General features: G+C 44.9%; 1 protein-coding gene across 1 annotated transcript; it reads left to right on the top strand.

Annotated features, from left to right (window-relative positions):
* Positions 1 to 23,213: 23,213 nt before the first annotated feature.
* LOC123119724 (ATP-citrate synthase alpha chain protein 3) lies at positions 23,214 to 27,340 on the top strand. Its single transcript, XM_044539622.1, has 11 exons — positions 23,214 to 23,508; positions 24,706 to 24,882; positions 24,976 to 25,218; positions 25,363 to 25,414; positions 25,499 to 25,613; positions 25,706 to 25,787; positions 26,189 to 26,284; positions 26,364 to 26,465; positions 26,549 to 26,665; positions 26,773 to 26,889; positions 27,101 to 27,340. The coding sequence occupies exons 1-11, from the start codon at positions 23,410 to 23,412 to the stop codon at positions 27,170 to 27,172; spliced, it is 1,272 nt and encodes a 423-aa protein (XP_044395557.1). The 5' UTR covers positions 23,214 to 23,409; the 3' UTR covers positions 27,173 to 27,340.
* The last annotated feature ends 394 nt before the right edge of the window (positions 27,341 to 27,734 follow it).

The raw sequence follows: 27,734 nt of genomic DNA, 5'->3' as shown, positions 1-27,734 counted from the left end.
TCAAGGTGTCGCGCCGGTGACGATGGTGATCATGACGGTGCTTTGGAGATGGAGATCAAAGGCACAAAGTGATGATGGCCATATCATATCACTTATATTGATTGCACGTGATGTTTATCCTTTATGCATCTTATTTTGCCTAGTTCGGCGGTAGCATTATAAGATGATCTCTCACTAAATTTCAAGGTACAAGTGTTCTCCCTGAGTATGCACCGTTGTGAAAGTTCGTCGAGCCGAGACACCACGTGATGATCGGGTGTGATAAGCTCTACGTTCACATACAACGGTTGCAAGCCAGTTTTGCACACGCAGAATACTCGGGTTAAACTTGACGAGCCTAGCATATGCAGATATGGCCTCGGAACACTGAGACCGAAAGGTCGAGCGTAAATCATATAGTACATATGATCAACATAGTGATGTTCACAGTTGAAAGTACTCCATCTCACGTGATGATCGGACATGGTTTAGTTGATTTGGATCACGTGATCACTTAGATGATTAGAGGGATGTCTATCTAAGTGGGAGTTCTTATGTAATATGATTAATTGAACTTTAATTTATCATGAACTTAGTACCTGATAGTATTTTGCATGTCTATGTTGTTGTAGATCAATGGCCCGTGCTAATGTTCCTTTGAATTTTAATGCGTTCCTAGAGAAAGCTAAGTTGAAAGATGATGGTAGCAACTACACGGACTGGGTCCGTAACTTGAGGATTATCCTCATTGCTGCACAGAAGAATTACGTCCTGGAAGCACCGCTAGGTGCCAGGCCTGCTGCAGATGCTGCTGGTGACATTAAGGATGTCTGGCAAAGCAAAGCTGATGGAATAACATTGCAAGCTTTCGTGATGATAATGGCACGCTGATTGAAGATTACCCTAGCAAAGAAGCTCTTTTGTTCCTTACTTACAAAAACCGTCTTGGCTCCACATCAAACTCAGAAATGAAATTCTCTCTGCCGGACCTCATCAAACGATCTGATAATCTTGATCACCTAACGGAGCCGTTCACACAAAAAGAAATTGACCAAGTTGTTAATGAAATGCCCCTGGACCGCGCCCCTGGCCCCGATGGCTTTAGTGGGGCTTTCCTCAAGGCCTGTTGGCCCATCATCAAACACGATTTCTATGATCTATGTGCACAGTTTCATGATGGCACTCTGGACATCAACAACATCAACGATGGGCTCATCACACTCGTCCCAAAAATCAACTCCCTTGAAACAGTGAATGACTATAGACCAATCACGCTACTGAACTGCTTCCTCAAGTTGATCACAAAACTTCTAGCTGATCGGTTGCAAACCTCCATCTTGGATTTGGTTCACCGCAACCAGTACGGCTTTATTAAGGGGAGGACTATAGAGGATTGCCTTGCATGGGCATACCAATACATACGCCAGTGTCAAACCTCGGGCAAACAGATCATATTGCTCAAACTTGACTTCGCTAAGGCCTTCGACACAATTGCACATGATCCGATGCTCCAGATTATGCGTCACATGGGCTTCAATGACAAGTGGATCTCTTGGATCAAATGCTTATTCTCTTCAGGGCGATCTTCTGTTCTTCTCAATGGGGTGTAGGGCCGACAATTCCAATGTCGCTGCGGAGTCAGACAGGGCGATCCCCTGTCCCCTCTTATTTTTGTCCTAGCCGCGGATTTGCTTCAATCTGCCATAAATGATGCATTCCGACAAGGTAAAATTGAGCTCCCCTTCCCATGCAATGGGCAAACGGACTACCCCGTTATTCAATACGGCGATGACACTTTGATAGTCCTACTTGCATGCATCTGTCAAGCCACATTGATCAAGGAGAAACTGTCGGATTACACTACCTCTATTGGTCTCAAGCTCAACTTTCACAAATCCACCTTGACCCCTCCTCCACGAATGCACTAGCCAGGGTCTTTGGTTGCACTATTGGCACGATGCCGTTCACTTACCTTGGCCTGCCTCTGGGAACAACTCGACCTACACTCCAAGACCTCATGCCTCTGGTTTGCAGATTGGAAAGGCGATTGACGTCAACTATTGCCATGATGTCTTATGGTGGTAGATTGTCATGGTTAAATGCCTCAGTCACGTCGCTTCTTATCTTTGCCATGTGCACTCTCAATTTCCACCCAAGCTTCTTGAGATCTTAGACAAAATAAGAAGAAGTTGCCTCTGGACTAAGAAAACCGAGCAAGGTGACAAATGCTCTTCTCTCGCTACGTGGGACATGGTCTGTCGACCCAAAAATAAAGGTGGGCTTGGAGTGATCAACCTCAAAATCCATAACGAAGCCCTGCTCCTCAAATTTCTCCACAAATTCTATAACAAAATGGATGTCCCCTGGGTACACCTGCTGTGGGACAACCTTTACATCGACAAAATACCACATGCAGCGGACCCTGCCGGCTCATTTTGGTGGCGCGATATTCTAAAATTGACACCAATCTTCAAGGGCATCTCTCACGTTCAACTGGTGGACGGCACGACCACTTTGCTTTGGAAGGACTTGTGGGCGCGTGATTTGCTGCAGGACTCTCACCCCCGTGCCTTCTCATTTTCCCTGCATGAAGACATCTCAGTTGCCGACTTCTGGGCCTCCAACGATCTGCATGAAACCTTCCACCTACCCGTGTCACCACTCGCATTAGATGAGATACGCGACGTACAAACAACCTTGACCAAGATCTGCCCTTCCACATCGACTACTGATGTTTGGCACTATCTGTGGGGCGCGGCCACTTTCAAACCTAAGGATTACTATTCTTATTTCTTCCGACATGCTCAGACCGACCCCATGTTCAAGCACCTGTGGAAATCAAAATGCACAATGAAGTTGAAGGTGTTCGGCTGGCTGCTTTTCCACGATAGACTCAACACGCGTAATATGTTGAAGCGGAGGCACTATAACATCGGAGATGACTTTGACTGCCTTCTTTGCGGGCTACCAATTGAAGAAACAGTGGACCATATGATCTTCACCTGTGATTTAGCAAGACATGCTAGGACAAACTCCACGTTCAATGGTCCCCCTTTGATAACAGGCTCGCTGCCCTCAAATTTAATAGAGACTCCTGGCGTGACCCGTTCTTCATGGAAGTTTTTCTCACTGCTGGGTGGAGCCTATGGAAACAAAGGAATAACAAACACTTCCGTGGAGTTGACCCTACTGTTGGGTCCTGGTTTTCACGCTTCAAAAAAGACCTGGATCAGCTCCAGCATAGAGTCAAGGAAGCCCATAGAGGCTCATTTGTTAACCTTTGTGCTACTCTAGGTTAATCTTTTCTTCTAACTCTTTGTAACTTGACTCCTCCTGTGGAGAGCTGGTAGTCTACCTCCCCCCTGGTTTGGGGGGAGGGAAGATGGGCAGATGTGTTGTACACCTTGTATGTCTATGTAAACACCCCATTTATATAGATATATAAAAAATCACAATGGGAGTTCTCTCCCACTGTCAATTCCCTCAAAAAAAAGCTGATGACTAATTGATAGTTCAGTGTGCCATGCTTTGCGGCTTAGAACCGGGACTTCAACGACGTTTTGAACGTCATGGAGCATATGAGAGGTTCCAGGAGTTGAAGTTAATATTTCAAGCAAATGCCCAGATTGAGAGATATGAAGTCTCCAATAAGTTCCATAGCTGCAAAATGGAGGAGAATAGTTCTGTCAGTGAACATATACTCAGAATGTCTGGGTACCACAACCACTTGACTCAGGTGGGAGTTAATCTTCCTGATGATAGTGTTATTGACAGAGTTCTTCAATCACTGCCACCAAGCTACAAGAGCTTCGTGATGAACTATAATATGCAAGGGATGGATAAGACGATTCCCGAGCTCTTCGCAATGCTAAAGGCTGCGGAGGTAGAAATCAAGAAGGAGCATCAAGTGTTGATGGTCAACAAGACCACCAGTTTCAAGAAGAACAGCAAGTTGCTGCTCAAGTGAAGAAGCCCAAGTCTGGACCTAAGCCTGAGACTGAGTGCTTCTACTTCAAAGGGACTGGTCACTAGAAGCGGAATTGCCCCAAGTATTTGGCAGGTAAGAAGGATGGCAAGGTGAACAAAGGTATATTTGGTATACATGTTATTGATGTGTACCTTACTAATGCTTGCAGTAGTGCCTGGGTATTTGATACTGGTTCTGTTGCTAATATTTGCAACTCGAAACAGGGACTACGGATTAAGCGAAGATTGGCTAAGGATGAGGTGACAATGCGCGTGGGAAATGGTTCCAAAGTCGATGTGATCGCCGTCGGCACGCTACCTCTACATCTACCTTTGGGATTAGTTTTAGACCTGAATAATTGTTATTTGGTGCCAGCGTTAAGCATGAACATTATATCTGGATCTTGTTTGATGCGAGACGATTATTCATTTAAATCCGAGAATAATGGTTGTTCTATTTATATGAGTAATATCTTTTATGGTCATGCACCCTTGAAGAGTGGTCTATTTTTGTTGAATCTCGATAGTAGTGACACACATATTCATAATATTGAAGCCAAAAGATGTAGAGTTGATAATGATAGTGCAACTTATTTGTGGCACTGCCGTTTGGGTCATATTGGTGTAAAGCGCATGAAGAAACTCCATTCTGATGGACTTTTGGAATCACTTGATTATGAATCACTTGGTACTTGCGAACCATGCCTCATGGGCAAGATGACTAAAACTCCGTTCTCCGCAACAATGGAGCGAGCAACAGATTTATTGGAAATCATACATACTGATGTATGCGGTCCAATGAACATTGAGGCTCGCGGCGGGTATCGTTATTTTTTGACCTTCACAGATGATTTGAGCAGATATGGGTATATCTACTTGATGAAACATAAGTCTGAAACATTTGAAAAGTTCAAAGAATTTCAGAGTGAAGTGGAAAATCATCGTAACAAGGAAATAAAGTTTCTGCGATGTGATCGTGGAGGAGAATATTTGAGTTATGAGTTTGGTCTTCATTTGAAACAATACAGAATAGTTTCGCAACTCACGCCACCCGGAACACCATGGCATAATGGTGTGTCCGAACGTCGTAATCGTACTTTACTAGAAATGGTGCGAGCTATGATGTCTCTTACTGATTTACCACTATCGTTTTGGGGTTATGCTTTAGAGACGGCTGCATTCACGTTAAATAGGGCACCATCAAAGTCCGTTGAGACGACGCCTTATGAACTGTGGTTTGGCAAGAAACCCAAGTTGTCATTTCTTAAAGATTGGGGCTGCGATGCTTATGTGAAAAAGCTTCAACCTGATAAGCTCGAACCCAAATCGGAGAAATGTGTCTTCATAGGATACCCAAAGGAGGCTCTTGGGTACACCTTCTATCACAGATCCGATGGCAAGACATTCGTTGCTAAGAATGGATCCTTTCTAGAGAAGGAGTTTCTCTCGAAAGAAGTGAGTGGGAGGAAAGTAGAACTTGATGAGGTAATTGTACATGCTCCTTTATTGGAAAGTAGTTCATCACAGAAATCAGTTCCTGTGACTCCAACACCAATTAGTGAGGAAGCTAATGATGATGATCATGTAACTTCAGATCAAGTTACTACCGAACCTCGTAGGTCAACCAGAGTAAGATCCGCACCAGAGTGGTACGGTAATCCTGTTCTGGAGGTCATGTTACTTGAACATTACGAACCTACGAACTATGAGGAAGCGATGACGAGCCCATATTCCGCGAAATGGCTTGAGGCCATGAAATCTGAGATGGGATCCATGTATGAGAACAAAGTGTGGACTTTGGTTGACTTGCCCGCTGATCGGCAAGCCATCAAGAATAAATGGATCTTCAAGAAGAAGACTGACGCTGACGGTAATGTTACTGTTGACAAAGCTCAACTTGTTGCGAAAGGTTTTCGACAAGTTCAAGGAGTTGACTACGATGAGACCTTCTCACCCGTAGCGATGCTTAAGTCTGTCCGAATCATGTTAGCGATTGCCGCATTTTATGATTATGAAATTTGGCAAATGGATGTCAAAACTGCATTCCTGAATGGATTTCTGGAAGAAGAGTTGTATATGATGCAACCCGAAGGTTTTATCGATCCAAAGGATGCTAACAAAGTGTGCAAGCTCCAGCGGTCCATTTATGGACTGGTGCAAGCATCTCGGAGTTGGAATAAACGTTTTGATAGTGTGATCAAAGCATATGGTTTTATACAGACTTTTGGAGAGGCCTGTATTTACAAGAAAGTGAGTGGGAGCTCTGTAGCATTTCTAATATTATATGTGGATGACATATTGTTGATTGGAAATGATATAGAATTTCTGGATAGCATAAAAGGATATTTGAATAGAAGTTTTTCTATGAAAGACCTCGGTGAAGCTGCTTATATATTGGGCATCAAGATCTATAGAGATAGATCAAGACGCTTAATTGGACTTTCACAAAGCACATACCTTGATAAAGTTTTGAGGAAGTTCAAAATGGATCAAGCAAATAAACGGTTCTTGCCTGTGTTACAAGGTGTGAAGTTGAGTCAGACTCAATGCCCGACCACTCCAGAAGATACAGAGAAAATGAAAGTCATTCCCTATGCTTCAGCCATAGGTTCTATCATGTATGCAATGTTGTGTACCAGACCTGATGTGTGCCTTGCTATTAGTTTAGTAGGGAGGTACCAAAGTAATCCAGGAGTGGATCACTGGACAGCGGTCAAGAACATCCTAAAATACCTGAAAAGGACTAAGGATATGTTTCTCGTTTATGGAGGTGACAAAGAACTCGTCGTACATGGTTACGTCGATGCAAGCTTTAACACTGATCCTGATGACTCTAAGTCACAAACCGGATACGTATTTATATTGAACGGTGGAGCTGTAAGTTCGTGCAGTTCTAAGCAAAGCATCATGGCGGGATCTATGTGTGAAGCGGGGTACATAGCTGCTTCGGAAGCAGCAAATGAAGGACTCTGGATGAAGGAGTTCATATCCGATCTAGGTGTCATACCTAGTGCATCGGGTCCAATGAAAATCTTTTGTGACAATACTGGTGCAATTGCCTTGGCAAAGGAATCCAAATTTCACAAGAGAACCAAGCACATCAAGAGACACTTCAATTCCATCCGTGATCAAGTCAAGGAGGGAGAAATAGAGATTTGCAAGATACATACGGATCTGAATGTTGCAGACCCGTTGACTAAGCCTCTCTCACGAGCAAAACATGATCAGCACCAAGACTCCATGGGTGTTAGAATCATTACTGCGTAATCTAGATTATTGACTAGTGCAATTGGGAGACTGAAGGAAATATGCCCTAGAGGCAATAATAAAATTGTTATTTATATTTCCTTATATCATGATAAATGTTTATTATTCATGCTATAATTGTATTAACCAGAAACTTAGTACATGTGTGAGTACATAGACAAACAAAGTGTCACTTGTATGCCTCTACTTGACTAGCTCGTTGAATCAAAATGGTTAAGTTTCCTAGCCATAGACATGAGTTGTCATTTGATTAACGGGATCACATCATTAGAGAATGATGTGATTGACTTGACCCATTCCGTTAGCTTAGCACTTGATCGTTTAATTTGTTGCTATTGCTTTCTTCATGACTTATACATGTTCCTATGACTATGAGATTATGCAACTCCTGAATACTGGAGGAGCACTTAGTGTGCTATCAAACGTCACAACGTAACTGGGTGATTATAAAGATGCTCTACAGGTGTCTTCGATGGTGTTTGTTGAGTTGGCATAGATCAAGATTAGGATTTGTCACTCCGATTGTCGGAGAGGTATCTCTGGGCCCTCTCGGTAATGCATATCACTATAAGCCTTGAAAGCAATGTAACTAATGAGTTAGTTGCGGGATGATGCATTACGGAACGAGTAAAGAGACTTGTCGGTAACGAGATTGAACTAGGTATTGAGATGCCGACGATCGAATCTCGGGCAAGTAACATACCAATGACAAAGGGAACAACGTATGTTGTTATGCGGTTTGACCGATAAAGATCTTCATAGAATATGTAGGAACCAATATGAGCATCCAGGTTCCGCTATTGGTTATTGACCGGAGATGAGTCTCGGTCATGTCTACATAGTTCTCGAACCCGTAGGGTCCGCACGCTTAACGTTCGATGACGATCGGTATTATGGCTTTATGTGTTTTGATGTACCGAAGGTAGCTCGGAGTCCCAGATGTGACCACGGACATGACGAGGAGTCTCGAAATGGTCGAGACATAAAGATTGATATATTGGACAGATATGTTCGCAAACCGGAAGTGTTCCAGAGAAGTTTCGGATAAAACTGGAGTGCCGAAGGGTTATCGGAAACCCCGGGGGAACTAATGGGCCTCATTGGGCCTTAGTGGAGAGAGGGAGGTGCGGCCAGGGCAGGCCGCGCGCCCCCTCCCCCTTGAGTCCGAATTGGACTAGGAAGGGGGGGCGGCGCCCCCCTTTTCCTTTCCCCTCTCCCTCTCCTTCCTTCCCCCTCTCTCCCTTTTGGTGGAAACCTACTAGGACTTGGAGTCCTAGTAGGATTCCCCTCTTGGGGGCGCGCCAAGGAGGGCCGGCCGGCCTCCCCCTCCCTCCTTTATATACGTGGGGAGGGGGGCACCCTAGAACACACAAGTTGACAGTTGTCTTAGCCATGTGCGGTGCCCCCCTCCACATAGTGCTTAGGCGAAGCCCTGCGTCGGTAACTTCATTCATCATCACCATCATCACGCTGTCGTGCTGATGAAACTCTCCCTCAATCTCAGCTGGGTCTAGAGTTCGTGGGACATCACCGAGCTGAACGTGTGCAGATCGTGGAGGTGCCGTACTTTCGGTACTAGGATCGGTCGGATCGTGAAGACGTACGACTACATCAACCGCGTTGTCATAACGCTTCCGCTTTCGGTCTACGAGTGTATGTGGACAATACTCTCCCCTCTCGTTGCTATGCATCACCTAGATGGATCTTGCGTGTGCGTAGGATTTTTTTTGAAATTATTGCGTTCCCCAATAGATGAGTGGTCTATTTTTACTAAATCTCGATATTAGTGATACACATATTCATAGTATTGAATCCAAAAGATATAAGTTTAATAATGATAGTGCAACTTATTTGTGGCACTGCCGTTTAGGTCATACTAGTGTAAAGCGCATGAAGAAACTCCATGCTGATGGGCTTTTGGAATCACTTGATTATGAATCACTTGATGCTTGTGAACCATGCCTCATGGGCAAGATGACTAAGACTCCGTTCTCCGGAACAATGGAGCGAGCAACAGACTTGTTGGAAATAATACATACTGATGTATGCGGTCCGATGAGTGTTGAGGCTCGCGGCGGGTATCGTTATTTTCTTACCTTCACAGATGATTTGAGCAGATATGGGTATATCTTCTTGATGAAACATAAGTCTGAAACATTTGAAAAGTTCAAAGAATTCCAGAGTGAAGTAGAAAATCATCGTAACAAGAAAATAAAATTTCTATGATCTGATCGTGGAGGAGAATATTTGAGTTATGAGTTTGGTCTTCATTTGAAACAATGCGGAATAGTTTCGCAACTCACGCCACCCGGAACACCACAACTCAATGGTGTGCCCGAACGTCGTAACCGCACTTTATTAGATATGGTGCGATCTATGATGTCTCTTACTGATTTACCACTATCATTTTGGGGTTATGCTTTAGACACGACTGCATTCACGTTAAATAGGGACTACTGGAATTAGCTTATTTGCCGTCTGCCAACTCTTTATCGTCCGCTTGCTGATGGCAAAGAAGGTCTTTGCCGTCAGCCACACAAAAACGGATGGCAAAGATGTGGCTGATGGCAAACAAGGTCTTTGCCATCAGCCAGTTCTTTACCATCCGCTGGCTGACGGCAAAGAATCTTTGCCGTCCGCTAGCAGACGGCAAAGAGGTGGGTGGGTCCAGTTATTGTTTAACCAACTCAAACCCACCAGCCCCACCTCTTTGCCGTCCGCAAGCGGACGGCAAAGAATCTTCGCCGACCGTTGGCTGACGGCAAAGAGGCGGGTACGTTAACGGCTAGGGATCGCACCCGCAGGGTATGGGTACGGGTGAAGCTACCCCATACCCTTACCCGTCCGCCCTGAGTTTACCCATCACCCATACCCATACCCATCAAGGGTACAATTTTTTCCCATACCCATCACCCGATAGGGTATATGGGTACCCGCGGGTAAAAATACCCGTGTTTACAACACATCAATTGAGTAGAAAATAGTTGTAAAAAAGCAACATATAATCATAAATTATTAATAGCAACACATTTTAAACAACAATGCACAACAACATATTGTAACAACAACATATTCTCATAAACAAAAATACTTGCCTATAAAGTGACATATAAAAATGTTAAACAACAACACATAATCATAAATAACAACACATATGCATACACTTTAAGTTCACGAAATCATGATAAATTATAGAGATAATTTGAATACACATTAGAGTTTTTACCTAGCGTGATTAGGAGGGGAAATGAATACATTGGGATTAACGGAAACCCACCTGTTAAAATTTTAGATGGGTACATGGGTACGCGGGCATGGGTTATACGATCCCATACCCGTACCCTCTCTACCCGATGGGTATGATATTTTCCCATGTAAGTACCCATGGGTAATTTTTTGTCCCATACCCTCACCCTAATAGGGTTTTTACCCACAGGGTACACGGGTAATGGGTACCCATTGCCATCCCTATTAATGGCCGTCCCGCCCCCGTCCTCTGTCTCTTCTCTCCACTCTCTCATTCCCTCCCCACCCACACCCGGTCCGCCGCCACCGACCCCGTCTATCGTAGCCGGCCGCCCCGCCCCCCTCCCCTGCGGCCCCCCGACCTCCACCGCACCCCCGCCGCCCCTTCCACGTCGCCCCGCCCCCCCGCCCCTCCCCTCCGTCGCCATCCCCCACCCACACCGGCCCGCGTCGCCGCCGCTGACCCCGTCCGTCGTAGCCGGCCGCCCCGCACCCCTCCCCGACCTCCCCCGTGGCCCCGCCGCCTCTTCCACGTCGGCCAGCCGCGCCGCGGCCGTCCTCGCCCCGTCGCCGTCCCCGCCCCGTCCCGCCGCGGCCGTCCGGCCTCCCCCTCCACCGGGTCGCCGCCTCCTCCAGCGGCCGCCGCAGCCGTCCGCCCCCCCCTCCACCAGGTGAGCTCCTCCCCCTTTTTTGTTTAATTAGTTTCTTTTTGTTTCTTTTAGTTTAGTTTCTGTTTTAGTTATAGTTTTAGTTTAGTTTATTTTAGATTAGTTTTAGTGTTAGTTTAGTTTATTTTAGATTATTTTTAGTTTTAGTTTAGTTTATTTTAGATTAGTTTTAGTTTTAGTTTAGAAGAAGAAGTAGAAGGAGGAGGGAGAAGAAGAAAGAAGAAAAGAAGAAGAGGAGGCAAAAGGAGAAGAAGAAGAAGAAGAAGAAGAAGAAGAAGAAGAAGAAGAAGAAGAAGAAGAAGAGGAGGAGGAGGAGGAGGAGGAGAAGAAAGAAGAAGAAGAAGAAGAAGAAGAAGAAAGAGGAGAGGAGGAGGAGGAGAAGAAGAAGAAAAGGAAAAAAGAGACCCCGACACCCCGACACCTCGGCACGACACCCTGACACCACACCCCGACCCCCGACCAACCGACACCCTGACACCACACCCCGACCCACACCCCGACCCCGACCCCGACACCCTGACACCCCGACACGACACCCCGACCCTGACACCCCGACACCCTGACACCACACCCCGACCCCGACCCCAACCACCGACACCTCGACACCCCGACCAACGACACCCTGACACCACACCCACCCTTACCCCCCGACACCCTGACACCACACCTCGACCCACACCCCGACCCCGACCCTGACACCCTGACACCCCGACCCCGACACGACACCCAGGCATGACACCCCGACCCCGACACCCCGACACCCTGACACCACACCCCGACCCCATATATATTTGTGTTGATCGGGTGTATTTTTATTATGTTCATGATTATGATACACTTAAATTATATACATATTATTATGTTCATGTCAGGTATCCAAATTTTTTATGTTGTACTAATTTCGTTTACTTTTTGTCATTGTAGGTGTTGACAGGATGGTGGGCAAGGGTCCAGAGCGCCCCGATCCTCCTGTGAGCGCTACTGGGAGGGGTGGTTCCATTATTCCAGCCCAGCCCCTCTGGAGAGCGCTGCTAGACAGTATGCAGACAACTGCGGTGGGCGCTTCTTCTTCGGCTGGGAGAGGTCAGGGGAGGACGAAGAATGCTGGTAGAGGTGGACGTGGCAGCGGGAGAGGTAGGAAGGCTGTTACGCCTTCCTCGCCGCCACCCTCAGCTGATTCACCCGACCACAGAAACTGCTCTGTCTAACGTGGACCCATCTCGGACTCCGGTCCATGAGCCTCCGGTCGCTGATCCTTCACCCCACCAGACTCGGGTCGCCGATCCTTCGCCCCACGTGAGTCCGGTCCCAGAGTCTTCGTCCCAGAAGACTCCGGTCATGGGGTCTTCGTCCCAGAAGACTCCGGTCACGGGGTCTTCGTCCCAGAAGACTCCGGTCACGGGGTCTTCATCCCACGAGACTCCGGAGGCTAGTGGCCCAGAGGATGGTAGCGAGGACACCTTTTCAGATGGTAGCTACAGCGACGACGAGCTGGTTGAGAAGGGCAAGAAGGTCTACAAGCGTGGCTGTACAAAGCTCCCGCCAGTGCCGACGACCCCCGACCAGAGGTGGTTGATTGCGCCTAAAGGGTTGAAGTAAGTGCATTTACTATTTTTTAACCTTTTGCCTTCATGTTGCTTCAAATTAATATCTAATGTGTTGGCCTTGTCATACTGCAGGGGCTGGGTACGCCCCCATGGTGTCCGCAGGCCCAACCAGGTCCTTGGTGTGCTTTGCCGGCAGCACTTCCCTAGGTGGGTCACGTTGCCCGGTGAGGGTCAGGTTCCACAGCTAGCACTGACCTGGGAGCTGTACTCGGTTGCCCCGGCCCCGCCGGAGGAGAGGGTCGACGGTGTCTTGTGCGAGACGGTGGCCGACATTGTGTTCCGTCGGTTTTGGGTAATTTCTCCTTTACGGAATTAAAAATCAACACTACCTAGTGATTGTACTAATCAGTGTTGTCTTGTTTGATTGCAGACCTTCTACAGGGTTTCAGAGGGAGAGCAGGAGGCCGCGTGTATGGTTGTCGAAACCGAGTGCAAGCGCCTACTTCATAACTTAAGGCACGAGGCTCGGGTGCAGGCCGTTTGAGACTACTATGCCTCGAAGGGTATTAGGAGGGGCAAGAAGAAGTGTCGCGGCAAGTTTCTGAGTAAGGAGAAGTACATGCAGGTAATTACCTATTCTTAAGGCCTTGAACTTAGTTTTCTTGATTTGATTCGTAGGCGTAGCGCTGAAATTTCTCTTGACTCACTTAGGTGCCCCCGAGATGGTGTGTGGATAAGATGGACTGTTGGGAGGCGTTGGTGGATGCGTGGTGCTCTCCCCAATGGAAAGTCGAACACCAAAGGGCCAAGGATAAGCGCGACCAAATGGAAGGTGTGCCACAGCATCAAGGGAGCTCCAACCTGTTTGAGTACGGGGATAACCGGGTATGTAGTTTGCTACATGATTCATGCAATTCATTCTTCATGCTAGCATTTATCCCTTCCAAACTGACTTAATTAATATGCTTGGTTAGTTAAAAAATGCTATAACTACCTTGGATAGTTCATTTATGACATATTTAGCTCTAAATGACATAATAACCTTAGATAGCTCTATAGAATGCCTAAATATGCTATAGTTAGCTCTAAAATGACATAATAACCTTGGATAGCTCAATAATGACATAATTAGCATACTTTGGTCAAAAATGGCATAATAATCTTGGTTACCTCGAAAATGACCTAAACTTAGCTTATTTTCCTCGAAAATGACATAATAACCTTTCTTAGCTCCAAAATGACCTATTTACATAGCAATATCATTCTTCATGCTAGCTTGAGCCCTTAACTAATATTTTGTTCCTCTCTCTCAGGCGCACCACCACAAGAAGCCTGTGCCAAGTCTGTTCGACCTCTATGGCATGGCCCATATGGCCCCGTACAAGAAGGCCAAGCCATTCACGGAGTCTGACCTAGATGATCCAGAGAGCTTCACCAACAAGTCCTCCCACCACAAGCTTGTGAAGTACAGAGACGAGGGGAAGGCGAGGAAAGGGGAGGACTTTAACCCGAGCCAGGATCCTTTTGATACAGAGCTGGTGATGATATCTGGTGGCGGGAGGTCCCATGGATCTCAAGCCATTGGTGATGGACTGATACGTTGTCCTAAGACTCTCCCACAGATCAAGAAGCGCCTAAGTAGCTCTGATCCTGAGATAACGCCTCGTGCACGGCCCGCGGAGATCGCCATGGCAGTTAGTTATACGGACTCTCTCACCTTTCCTCCATTACATTGTGTGTGCGTCCGTCGATGATTACAATGCTAACGAGGAGTGGTGTGTTGCAGGCTATTGTTGAGAAAGAGAGGTTGAAGATGAAGGCGCTTGTGGAGGAGGCAAAAAGGGAGGCACAAAGGGAGGAGGCGGAGAGGGAGAGGGAGATGGAGGAGAGGACCGCTAAGCTGTTGGAGGAGGAGAGGAACCGGAACGACAGCACTAACCGGGCCCTATACGAGCTCATCGTGGTACGTTTCTCATGCATATTAGCCCAATCATGCACGTAATGTTCGCATTACTATCTAATATGACTGACTCGTGAGAACCAAATGTGCAGACCATGTGCGAGAAAAACGGTCAGGCCCCTCCGCCGATGCCCCAAATTGCTTCAGCGACCACGGTGAGTTTGATTTGAATGGTCGTTGCTTACTACTATTCACATTTCAGTTTGCGAACTTGCTAACGAGACATTATTGGAAATGATCTTTGGTGCAGCATGGCTCCCGACAAGCATCGATCACTCCTTCTGCCAATGCCGGAACCCCGACCGGTCCTTCACCTCCGTCTGGCACTGGCGCAACCCCGACCATTCCTACACCTCCATGATAACGATATTTTTCTTCTTATTTAGCATGTTTAGTCCATTTATGACATAATTTAGCCTATTTAGTCCACAAATGACATAATAAGACGAAGGAAATCAAGGAAGAGGAAGGAAAGAAGGAATAGGAAGAAAATAAGAAGAAGAAAAGAAGAACAAGAAGTTATTCTTCTAGTCTTCTTCTTCTTCTAGTTTTCTTCTTCTTCTCCAAAATGAAGTTAGCTCTAAGTTATATCAAAAATGGCATAATATGCTTAGTTCACTCAAAAATGGCATAATTAGCTAGGTTAGCTCCATTTTACCTAAGTATGCTTACTTCTTCTTCTTCTTCTTCTTCATTTTCTTCTTCTTCTTATGATTCTAGTCTTCTTCTTCTAACTTTCTTGTTTCCCATTTTGTAGATTTAATTCACTATATGGAAGCTTCCATGGATGGAGTGCTTGTTTCCCTTTTCTTTTTTTCGTTTGTATCGATGAAAAATGTGGAACTTGTTATATGGATGCATGGAACAATGTGTTGGATGAACATTGTGATGTTACTGTAATATGTATGGATGGAACTCTGTTTCTTATTATGTATGTATGTTGTCATGGATGGAGCTATGTGTTGGATACATCATATGTCTGTTGTGCATGTGAAAAGAAATTATATGTATATCTGTGTGTGAATTCCTGTGAAATTAAATGGATTCAAATGAAAACAGGGGATATGTAGCCTCTTTGCCGTCCGCTAGCAGACGGCAAAGAGCTTCGCCGTCTGCTAGCAGACAGCAAAGAGGACACGTGGCAGCTACCTGTAAAACCTGGGAACACTGGCTGCCTATTTGGTCACTTTGTCATCTGCCAGTAGACGACAAAGATTCAAATCACGTTGCGGACGGCATAGCTGGCCACATGGCAGCTTCCCAGTGCTGGCTGAGCTCTTTGCCGTCTGTCACCAGATGGCAAAGAGCTTTGACTCTTTGCCGTCCGCTGGCAGACGGCAAAGAGCGCCGTTAACCCCCTAACGGCTCTCACGCCACCGCACTACCGTCCGTTGTATTTGCCGTCTGCTGGCCTCGGATGGTGGACGGCACAATCCTTTGCCGTCCGTTTCCAGGAAGCGGACGGCAAAGAAGGCCTTTGTTGGCACGTGTTCAAACGGACAGTTTGCCGTCTGCTGGCGGACGGCAAAGAAGTTTGCCGTCCGTGATCCATGCCTTTGCTGTCTGCCATGGCAGACGGCAAAGAAGCTGATTCTAGTAGTGAGGGCACCATCTAAATCCGTTGATATGACACCATATGAACTGTGGTTTGGCAAGAAACCCAAGTTGTCGTTTCTTAAAGTTTGAGGCTGCGATGCTTATGTGAAAAAGCTTCAACCTGATAAGCTCGAAGCCAAATCGGAGAAATGTGTCTTCATAGGATACCCAAAGGAGACTATTGGGTACACCTTCTATCATAGATCCGAAGGCAAGATATTCGTTGCTAAGAATGGATCCTTTCTAGAGAAGGAGTTTCTCCCAAAAGAAGTGAGTGGAAGGAAAGTAGAACTTGATGAGGTAACTGTACCTGCTCCCTTATTGGAAAGTAGTTCATCACAGAAATCAGTTCCTGTGATTCCTACACTAATTAGTGAGGAAGCTAATGATGATGATCATGAAACTTCTGATCAAGTTACTACCGAACCTCGTAGGCCAACCAAAGTAAGATCCGCACCAGAGTGGTACGGTAATCCTGTTCTGGAGGTCATGTTACTTGAACATTACGAACCTACGAACTATGAGGAAGCAATGATGAGCCCAGATTCCGCGAAATGGTTTGAGGCCATGAAATCTGAGATGGGATCCATGTATGAGAACAAAATGTGGACTTTGGTTGACTTGCCCGATGATCGGCAAGCCATCGAGAATAAATGGATCTTCAAGAAGAAGACTGACGCTGACGGTAATGTTACTGTCGACAAAGCTCGACTTGTTGCGAAAGGTTTTCGACAAGTTCAAGGAGTTGACTACGATGAGACCTTCTCACCCATAGCGATGCTTAAGTCCGTCCGAATCATGTTAGCGATTGCCGCATTTTATGATTATGAAATTTGGCAAATGGATGTCAAAACTGCATTCCTGAATGGATTTCTGGAAGAAGAGTTGTATATGATGCAACCCGAAGGTTTTATCGATCCAAAGGATGCTAACAAAGTGTGCAAGCTCCAGCGATCCATTTATGGACTGGTGCAAGCATCTCGGAGTTGGAATAAACGTTTTGATAGTGTGATCAAAGCATATGGTTTTATACAGACTTTTGGAGAAGCCTATATTTACAAGAAAGTGAGTGGGAGATCTGTAGCATTTCTAATATTATATGTGGATGACATATTGTTGATTGGAAATGATATAGAATTTCTGGATAGCATAAAAGGATATTTGAATAAAAGTTTTTCTATGGAAGACCTCGGTGAAGCTGCTTATATATTGGGCATCAAGATCTATAGAGATAGATCAAGACGCTTAATTGGACTTTCACAAAGCACATACCTTGATAAAGTTTTGAGGAAGTTTAAAATGGATCAAGCAAATAAACGGTTCTTGCCTGTGTTACAAGGTGTGAAGTTGAGTCAGACTCAATGCCCGACCACTGCAGAAGATAGAGAGAAAATGAAAGTCATTCCCTATGCTTCAGCCATAGGTTCTATCATGTATGCAATGTTGTGTACCAGACCTGATGTGTGCCTTGCTATTAGTTTAGCAGGGAGGTACCAAAGTAATCCAGGAGTGGATCACTGGACAGCGGTCAAGAACATCCTGAAATACGTGAAGAGGACTAAGGATATGTTTCTCGTTTATGGAGGTGACAAAGAGCTCATCGTAAATGGTTACGTCGATGCAAGCTTTGACACTGATCCGGATGACTCTAAGTCACAAACCGGATACGTATTTATATTGAACGGTGGAGCTGTCAGTTGGTGCAGTTCTAAGCAAAGCGTCGTGGCGGGATCTCCGTGTGAAGCGAAGTACATAGCTGCTTCGGGAGCAGCAAATGAAGGAGTCTGGATGAAGGAGTTCATATCCAATCTAGGTGTACCTAGTGCATCGGGTCCAATGAAAATCTTTTGTGACAATACTGGTGCAATTGCCTTGGCAAAGGAATCCAGATTTCACAAGAGAACCAAGCACATCAAGAGACGCTTCAATGCCATCCGCGATCAAGTCAAGGAGGGAGACATAGAGATTTGCAAGATACATACGGATCTGAATGTTGCAGACCCGTTGACTAAGCCTCTCTCACGAGCAAAACATGATCAGCACCAAGACTCCATGGGTGTTAGAATCATTACTATGTAATCTAGATTATTGACTCTAGTGCAAGTGGGAGACTGAAGGAAATATGCCCTAGAGGCAATAATAAAGTTGTTATTTATATTTCCTTATATCATGATAAATGTTTATTATTCATGCTAGAATTGTATTAACCAGAAACTTAGTACATGTGTGAATACATAGACAAACAGAGTGTCACTAGTATGCCTCTACTTGACTAGCTCGTTAATCAAAGATGGTTAAGTTTCCTAGCCATAGACATGAGTTGTCATTTGATGAATGGGATCACATCATTAGAGAATGATGTGATTGACAAGACCCATCTGTTAGCTTAGCACTATGATCGTTTAGTTTGTTGCTATTGCTTTCTTCATGACTTGTACATGTTCCTATGACTATGAGATTATGCAACTCCCGAATACCGGAGGAACACTTAGTGTGCTATCAAACGTCACAAAGTAACCGGGTGATTATAAAGATGCTCTACAGGTGTCTCCGATGGTGTTTGTTGAGTTGGCATAGATCGAGATTAGGATTTGTCACTCCGATTGTCGGAGAGGTATCTCTGGGCCCTCTCGGTAATGCACATCACTATAAGCCTTGCAAGCAATGTGATTAATGAGTTACTTGCGGGATGATGCATTACGGAACGAGTAAAGAGACCTGCCGGTAACGAGATTGAACTAGGTATACGATCGAATCTCGGGCAAGTAACATACCGATGAAAAAGGGAACAATGTATATTGTTATGCAGTTTGACCGATAAAGATCTTCGTAGAATATGTGGGAGCCAATATGAGCATCCAGGTTCCGCTATTGGTTATTCACCGGAGATGAGTCTCGGTCATGTCTACATAGTTCTTGAACTCGTAGGGTCCGCACGCTTAACGTTCGATGACAATCAGTATTACGAGTTTATGTGTTTTGATGTACCAAAGGTAGTTCGGAGTCCCGGATGAGATCACAGACATGACGAGGAGTCTCGAAATGGTCGAGACATGAAGATTAATATATTGGAAGGTTATATTCGGACACCGGAATAGTTCCGAGGTGTATCGGGTATTTTCTGGAGTATCGGGGGGTTACCGGAACCCCCCGGGGGGTTATTGGGCCTCATGGGCCTAGTAGTTTAAGAGAGGAGGCAGCAGCCAGGGAGGCACGCGCCCCCGCCCCCAGCCCAAACCGAATTGGACTAGGGGTTGGGGGGCGGCCCCCCTTTCCTTTCTCTCCTCCTCCTCTTTCCCCCTTCTCCTAGTAGGAATAGGAAGGGGGGGCAAATCCTACTTGGAGTAGGACTCCCCCCCTTGGGCGCGCCTCCTCCTGGCCGGCCTCCTCCCCCCTCCCTCCTTTATATATGTGGGAGGGGGGCACCCCAAAGGCACACCAAAGTTTCTCTAGCCGTGTGCGGTGCCCCCCTCCACAGAAACACACCTCGGTCATATTGTCGTAATGCTTAGGCAAAGCCCTGCGCCCGTAACTTCATCATCACCGTCATCATGTCATCGTGCTGACGAAAATCTCCCTCGGCCTCAGCTGGATCAAGAGTTCAAGGGACGTCACCAAGCTGTACGTGTGCAGATTGCGGAGGTGCCGTGCGTTCGGTACTTGATCGGTTGGATCGCGAAGACGTTCGACTACATCAACCGCGTTACTAAACACTTCCGCTTTCGGTCTACGAGGGTACGTGGACACACTCTCCCCGCTCGTTGCTATGCTTCTCCTAGATAGATCTTGCGTGATCGTAGGCAATTTTTTTGAAATACTATGTTCCCCATCAGCAATGTTCTCCTCGATGTTCTTGGAGTTCTATCCGATGTAATCACTTTTTGCGGTGTGTTTGTTGGGATCTGATGAATTGTGAGTTTATGACCAGATTATCCATGAATATTATTTAAGTTTTCTCTAAACTCTTTTATGCATGATTGTTATAGCTTCGTATTTGTCTTCGATCTATTGATTTGGTTTGGCCAACAAGATTGATTTATCTTGCAATGGGAGAGGTGCTTTGTAATGTGTTCGATCTTGCGATGCTCAATCCCAGTGACAGTACGGGACATGACACGCGTTGTGTCGTTTCTATTAGGGATAAAAATATGGGGTTTATTCATGTGTGAGTTTGCTTTGTCTACATCATGTCATCTTGCTTAAGGCGTTACTCTGTTCATTATGAACTTAATACTCTAGATGCATGCTGGATAGCGGTCGATGTGGGGAGTGACAGTAGTAGATGCAGGCAGGAGTCAGTCTAATTGTCTTGGACGTGATGCCTATATACATACTCATTGCCTTGGATATCGTCATGATTATTTGCTAGCTTTGTGTGAAGGTACTTGATAGGTTTTCATGACGTCTCCCCGACAACGGCGTCAGAAATTCTTCCTGCTACTTGTGAACTGCGTTGGGATTTTCCCCGAAGAGGAGAGGAGACGCAACACAGTAGAGATAAGTATTTCCCTCAGTGAAAACCAAGGTATTAATCCAGTAGGAGAATCGCGCAAAGCCTCATGAATAACACCTGCACACACAAAAGCAAATACTTGCACCCACGCGAGCAAGAGGGTTGTCAAGCCCCTTGAACTCGTACTTGCAAGGATTAAATCTCATAGTGGTAGATAGATAAATTGCAAAAATAAAATAAAATTGCAGCAATAATATTTTGGTTTTTTTATATATGATAAAAGTAGACCCGGGGGCCATATTTTTCACTAGAGACTTCTCTCTCGAACACAGAGCATATGGCGGGTAAACAAATTATTGTTGGGGATTGATAGAAAAGCGCATAGTTATGATGATATTCAAGGCCATGATCATGTATATAGGCATCACGTCTGACACAAGTAGAACGACTCTTGCCTGCATCTACTACTATTACTCCACCCATCGACTGCTATCCAGCATGCATCTAGGGTATTAAGTTAATAAAAACAGAGTAACGCCTTAAGCAAGATGACATGATGTAGACAAAGTAAACTCAACTAATATGAATAAACCCATCGTTTTACCCCTTAATGGAAACAATATAAATATGTGTCTTGTCCCTTTCTGTCACTGGGATAGAGCACCGCAAAATTGAACCCATCACAAAGCACCTCTCCCACTGAAGATAAATCAGCCTAGTTGGCCAAACCAAACAGATAGATCGGAGAGAAATATAAAGCTATAACAATCATGCATAATAAAGTTCAGAAAAGACTCCATTACTTATCATAAATATTCAGATCATAAACCCACAATTCATCGGATTCCAACAAACACACCGCAAAAGAAGATTACATTGGATAGAACTCCAAGAACAACAAGGAGAACATTGTATTGAAGATCAAAGAGAGAGAAGAAGCCATATAGCTACTAGCTATGGACCCGTAGGTCTGTGGTGAACTACTCACGCATCATCGGAAGGCAACAAGGATGATGTAAAAGCCCTTCGTGATTGATTTCCCCTCCGACAGAGTACCAGAAAAGGCCTCCAGATGGGATCGCGGAAGAACAAAAGCGTGAGGCGGCGGAAAAAATGTTTCGGGTGGCTCTCTGATATATTGGGAATATTTGGGAATTTATAGAGGTGGAATTCGGTCAAGAGGTGCCACGAGGGGGCCACAAGCTAAGGGGGCGGGTGCGTCCTACGAGCTTGTTGCTCCCTCGTGGCTCTTCTGGTCTTCTTCTGAACCTTGGTGGGTCCCTTCTGGTCTAAAAAAAATTAATCCAAAGATTTTTCTCCGTCTGGACTTGCGTTTGATATTGATTTTTTAAAAAGCCAAAAACAAGCAAAAAAATCAACTAGCACTAGGCACTATGTTAATAGGTTAGTCCCAAAAATTAATATAAAATAGCCTATAAAACATCCAAGATTGATACTATAATATCATGGATAATCAAAAATCATGGATGCGTTGGAGGCGTATCAAATACTTCATTGTATCAAGGGAACACTCGACCTCAGTCTACACCTTTCTCGCTCACCGACGACGATGCTCACCACTTACTTTGACGCCGACTGGGCTGGTTGCCCCGACACTCGGCGTTCTACGTCCGGGTACCGTGTCCACCTCAGTGATAACCTGGTTTCTTGGTCGTCCAAACGACAAACCACGGTGTCTCGCTCCAGTGATGAGGCAGAGTATCGCGTCGTTGCTCATACTGTCGTGGAGTGTTCTTGGGTCCGACAACTTCTGACTGAGGTACATCATCCCTTGACTGCTGCCATAGTTGTTTTTTGTGACAATGTTCGGTACAGTTTACATGGCCTCTAATCCGTTTAGCATCGCCGCATGAAACACATCGAGATCGACATTCATTTTGTTCGAGAAAATGTGTCTCTTGGTCAGATCCGGGTTCTTTATGTGCCATCAACACATCAGTATGATGACATTATGACAAAAGGGCTTTCGTCGCAACTCTTCTTCGAGTTTCGGTCCAACTTATGCTTACTACCGACGGACGCACAAGTTGAGGGGGATGTTAAAGTATATCTTTTGTATAGTTAACTTGTATATGAATGTCATCACCTGCTGATCCTTGTTATGATTCGGTTAGGATTTGCCTTGATCTCCAAGGCTTGTACCCTATATTATGTTAACGTAATGGCCGCCCCATGTGTGGCATATTGGCCTAATCTCAATTGTTTACTCTTAGACGTTGTACTCGGTCGGGCCTCGACGAGATGTTAGATTGGTTCTATGCTTCATGTGACATCCTCATCACATTGTATCGTTAGGCCATGTATTTTAATGTGTTGTTTTACGTATTACTCCTATATCAATATATAAAGTGATGTGAAAGTCTAGTTTGTGTAACGGTCCCAAGAAAGCAGCGGCATAATAGTGCCAGCTCCAATGCACTGTATGTGCACCGGGTCCACCCAAGACCCACCAGTCATTGCAAGTTAGCTCCAAATTGGAGTAGCTGAAAAACACAGCAACGACACAACACAACCACCACCCGCCAGCGACCCAGATCCCATCTACCCAGCACCAAACTGGAGCAGCCAGTGAAAAGCAGAGCTGCCTATATATACCCCGTCCTGGGTGCGACCCGCGCCCCAAGCTCCGGCGCGCCAGTGCTACAAACCACCGGTACCACAGCGTCCACCTACCCGTCCTCCGCCTCGAGAAGCGTCGGCGAGGCCATGGCGCGGAAGAAGATCCGGGAGTACGACTCCAAGCGCCTCCTCAAGGAGCACCTGAAGCGCCTCGCAGGCATCGACCTCCAGATCCTCTCCGCGCAGGTGATGGCCCCCTCTCTGTCTCCTCCGCCCGTGCGTGCGCGCGCGCTTCTTCCTCATCTCTAATCGGCTCGTGATTGGGTGGATCCCGCGGGCTGGTCGCTGGATCTCGACGTCCCTGGGCCGGCGCGCGGGGTTCAGCTTGGGAGCATGCGGGCGTCGTGCTAGAATTTTCGGATAAGACGTGTTTCTACTGCCAATTGGGTGGGGATTTGACACCGGAAGAGACTGAAAATGTGGAATTCACGGAGCATTAGGCTTTCTGATGTGCGATCGGCCGAAACTTGGACCTGTCAGTATATTTGGATAATTGGCTGGCAGCATGTACGTGCGAGAAGGAGCTGACTGCAAAAATCATTCACCAGAGCTGTGGACTTTGTTGCGCTGACGGGAAAATCCCTGATGTGGGGTTTCACCGGTGGTTTTGCCTAACAATCCGTGTTTCTATGTCGCCCTCAGGGTTTCATTGACCAAGAAAAGTAACACCCCTTATTAGATCTGTTGTTTTGTTGTGATGTTAGTTGGAGTCTAGTAGGTTATCTTTTTATCAAGTATGTTGTTTGTTCATCGATGTTTTAATGGCTTCGGAACCATGTTCAGTGCTGCAAAAGCGCAGCTGTAGGCCCCTAGAATCTTCGGCTCCTCATTTTTATTCAATTATGAAATGACTCATTTTGATGGAGATTTGTAGCATCATTCAAGTAAATACAAATTGAGATAGGTGAATCAATTAGTTTTTAGCTGGGATTTTTCCGCCTGTAAATTGTAATAGGTCCATATGGTCATTTCTTCACCTGAATTTATGTCAAGGTGCTTGCGAAGTTTGTACTGTCAACATTTGTGGGATTTAACTTCTAACCAGCAATATTGGTATTTAGTTCAGCATTATATTTATTTTGATGGTGCCCATCATAGAATTCCTGTCATCCTGTAAAATATCAGTTCTTCATCAGTGAGCAGCCAGTTTATTTATTTCTGAGTGAAACAGATAGTTGCAAAAATTCTGTGATGATTTTTCTTTCTATAGGTAGTGCCTTTTCTCAACATCACATTAGCAATTTTACTGATTGAAAAGAACTGGCTCGAATTACATAGTTCATGATTGAAATGTTTTGGGTCTTGTGTTAGTTTATTTTGTAATAACTTAATGTTTGATATTATATGTTCAGTTTCTGAAATTTGTAACTTGTTCCTTTTAAGGTCACACAATCAACGGATTTCACGGAGCTTTCAAACCAGGAGCCATGGCTCTCGTCGATGAAGTTGGTTGTTAAACCTGACATGCTGTTTGGCAAGCGTGGGAAGAGTGGCCTTGTAGCCCTCAACCTAGATCTTGCTCAAGTCCGCCAATTTGTCAAGGAGCGATTAGGAGTTGAGGTAGTTACACATCTAACATCATGGCATACTTCTCCCATCAATCTTGATAACGAGAACTATTTCTAACCCATCTGAGTATGCTTATATATCTAGGTCGAGATGGGTGGATGTAAGGCTCCAATTACAACATTCATAGTCGAGCCATTTGTGCCACACGATCAAGAGTATTATCTCTCAATTATGTCAGACAGGCTTGGTTGCACCATTAGTTTCTCAGAGTGTGGTGGTATTGAGATTGAGGAGAACTGGGACAAGGTTAAGACAATCTTTCTTCCAACAGAGAAGCCAATGACACTTGATGCATGCGCTCCATTGATTGCCACTCTTCCCTTGGAAGTAAGCTTTTGCATTCTACTATGTTACTTATATCATGCCATTTGTAATGTTTTTAGTTCCTTATATTTAAGAAGTTCTTGGCTGCTGTTGATAGTTATCTAGTTCTGCATTAACCATCATTCACAATCTATGTCTTAATTTCAGGTCCGCACGAAAATAGGCGATTTCATTAGAGGGTCATTTTCTGTTTTCCAAGGTAGCTCGCACTTGCATATGCATATAAATTGAAGTTGCTGCTTTGCCATTGAAATCATGTTATAACTATTGATTCTTTTGTCAGACTTGGATTTCTCATTTATGGAGATGAACCCATTCACCCTGGTAAATGGTGAACCATACCCTCTCGACATGAGAGGTGAACTGGATGACACAGCTGCTTTCAAGAACTTTAAGAAGTATGGTTCAGGGTTCAAGTCTAGCTTAGTGACCCCGAGTGCTTATTTTATCCTGTACTAATAATTCTGACCTTTTTTTTTCCAATTTACAGGTGGGGTGACATTGAATTCCCTCTACCTTTCGGAAGAGTCCTGAGCCCATCAGAAAGTTATATCCATGAACTGGATGAGAAGGTATCATATTTCTTTAATTTACATTTTTCTAAGTCCACTTCATATAAATGATTACCCCTCCATTTCAAAATACATTGCTTATGATTTTTGTCCCAAGTCAATTCTTGTAAACCTTGACCAAATTTATAGATTTAAATATTAACATCTGTGATACCAAATAAATACAAGTTAAAAATATATTTCTTGATGGATCTAATGATATTGATTCAGTATTGTAGATGTTGATACTTTTCTCTATGAACTTAGTTAAACTTTAAAAAATTTGACTTAGGACAAACTCATGTTCAATGTATTTTGAAATGGAGGTAGTAGCGTCTACGTCGTATTTGGATTAACATGGCATGCTTCATTTAATATTGAATGGAAATTCGTGCAAGTAACATTTTTTTATATTCTTTCAGACAAGCGCATCACTGAAATTCACAGTTCTTAACCCGAAAGGTCGCATTTGGACAATGGTTGCAGGTGGTGGTGCTAGTGTCATATATGCCGACACGGTAAACTTAACTTTCTTCCAGATATTTCTGTGGCTAGGTTTTAATGTTAATCAGGATGGATGACATATCCGATTGCCAGGTTGGAGATTTGGGATATGCTTCAGAGCTAGGGAATTATGCAGAGTACAGTGGAGCTCCCAAAGAGGAGGAAGTTTTGCATTATGCTAGAGTGGTTTTGGATGTAAGGAACCTGGAATCTTATAGCTTTGCTCTGCATATTATGTTCACCTTTTCTGTTCTGAATATCATTCTGAAACTGTGTAGTGTGCCACTGCTGATCCTGATGGCCGGAAGAGAGCTCTTCTCATTGGAGGGGGTATCGCAAACTTCACTGATGTCGCTGCTACATTCAGTGGCATCATTCGGGCTTTAAGAGAGAAGGTAAGTTGGACCATTTGGTTGGATTGATGTTCTATTTCCCAACCACTCAGCTGTCTACATTGAAACCCTCACCCATCTTATTACTTTGCTTCCAAATCTGGTGCCAGGAATCCAAATTAAAAGCTGCAAGGGTGAACATTTATGTTCGCAGAGGTGGTCCAAACTACCAAACTGGACTCGCCAAAATGCGTGCTCTAGGATCAGAGCTTGGTCTTCCAATTGAGGTAAGCTCTTTTAGGTGAAAACGGGCAAACAGCCCCTATTTTTATTAAGAAATGAAGACCTCAGCTTCTCTTAACACAGAACTCATATCTTCCATTTCAAACTTGATCTGGGAGTCTGTTAGCTGTGGATTTAGTATATTCCACAAGAAATTGTTTGGCCATTCCCATCCCCATGACAGACGAGCTGATTTTGCTCTACGATTCACTGCAGGTCTATGGACCAGAGGCCACAATGACTGGAATCTGCAAGCAAGCCATTGATTGTGTCATGGCTGAAGCATGATTCGTCGTTGTATAGTTCCGGTGTTTAAGTTGTGTCCATTTTTTTCCATATACATTTAGTATGAACAACTATTCGTGTGAAGCAAACGGAGAAAGATCGGTTTTGTGGGGGAAAGAAACTACAGTTGTAATGCAACTACGCAATAATATATATCTTGCTTTGCGGTTCTGATTCCTTTGGGCCGAGGCACAATGAGATCAAGATAAGTCAACCCGGCTTCGCCAGATTTACAGCATTTTTGGTTCTGTTGTGTCCGCAACTTCCTGGTGGAGCGGCTTGTGATGTCTCTCTGGACTGTGGCTTCAGGCTTTCAGGGTGTGTGACTTTGTACCCACCATTTGTGAAAAAAATGCAGCTCTACCTTAGCAAGAAAGAAGATGACTTAAAATGTTTGATTGTACGTGAGATTGTAAATATCCATATTTTTTCTACGAATTCGGTCAAACTTAAAAGACAACTTAAGATGCACTCTGCTACATTAACTGTGAGGGTTTGGAATCCTCTGCAGTAGCGCACCTTGCAATACTACACTGTATAGTTTTGCAGAGGATCTTGAACCCAC

The sequence above is a fragment of the Triticum aestivum genome, chromosome 5D, assembly GCF_018294505.1.
Source record: "Triticum aestivum cultivar Chinese Spring chromosome 5D, IWGSC CS RefSeq v2.1, whole genome shotgun sequence".
NCBI lineage: Eukaryota > Viridiplantae > Streptophyta > Magnoliopsida > Poales > Poaceae > Triticum > Triticum aestivum.
Note: the sequence above shows the minus strand (reverse complement) of the source record. Positions and strands in the feature narration are given on the sequence as shown.

What these genes read in the sequence shown, in the direction of transcription:
- LOC123119724 (XM_044539622.1), top strand. Translation starts at nt 23,410, where the DNA reads ATGGCGCGGAAGAAGATCCGGGAGTACGACTCCAAGCGCCTCCTCAAG. An exon ending in TCCATGAACTGGATGAGAAG is followed by an intron (nt 25,788 to 26,188) that starts GTATCATATTTC and finishes ATATTCTTTCAG; the next exon opens with ACAAGCGCATCACTGAAATT. An exon ending in ATGCTAGAGTGGTTTTGGAT is followed by an intron (nt 26,466 to 26,548) that starts GTAAGGAACCTG and finishes GAAACTGTGTAG; the next exon opens with TGTGCCACTGCTGATCCTGA.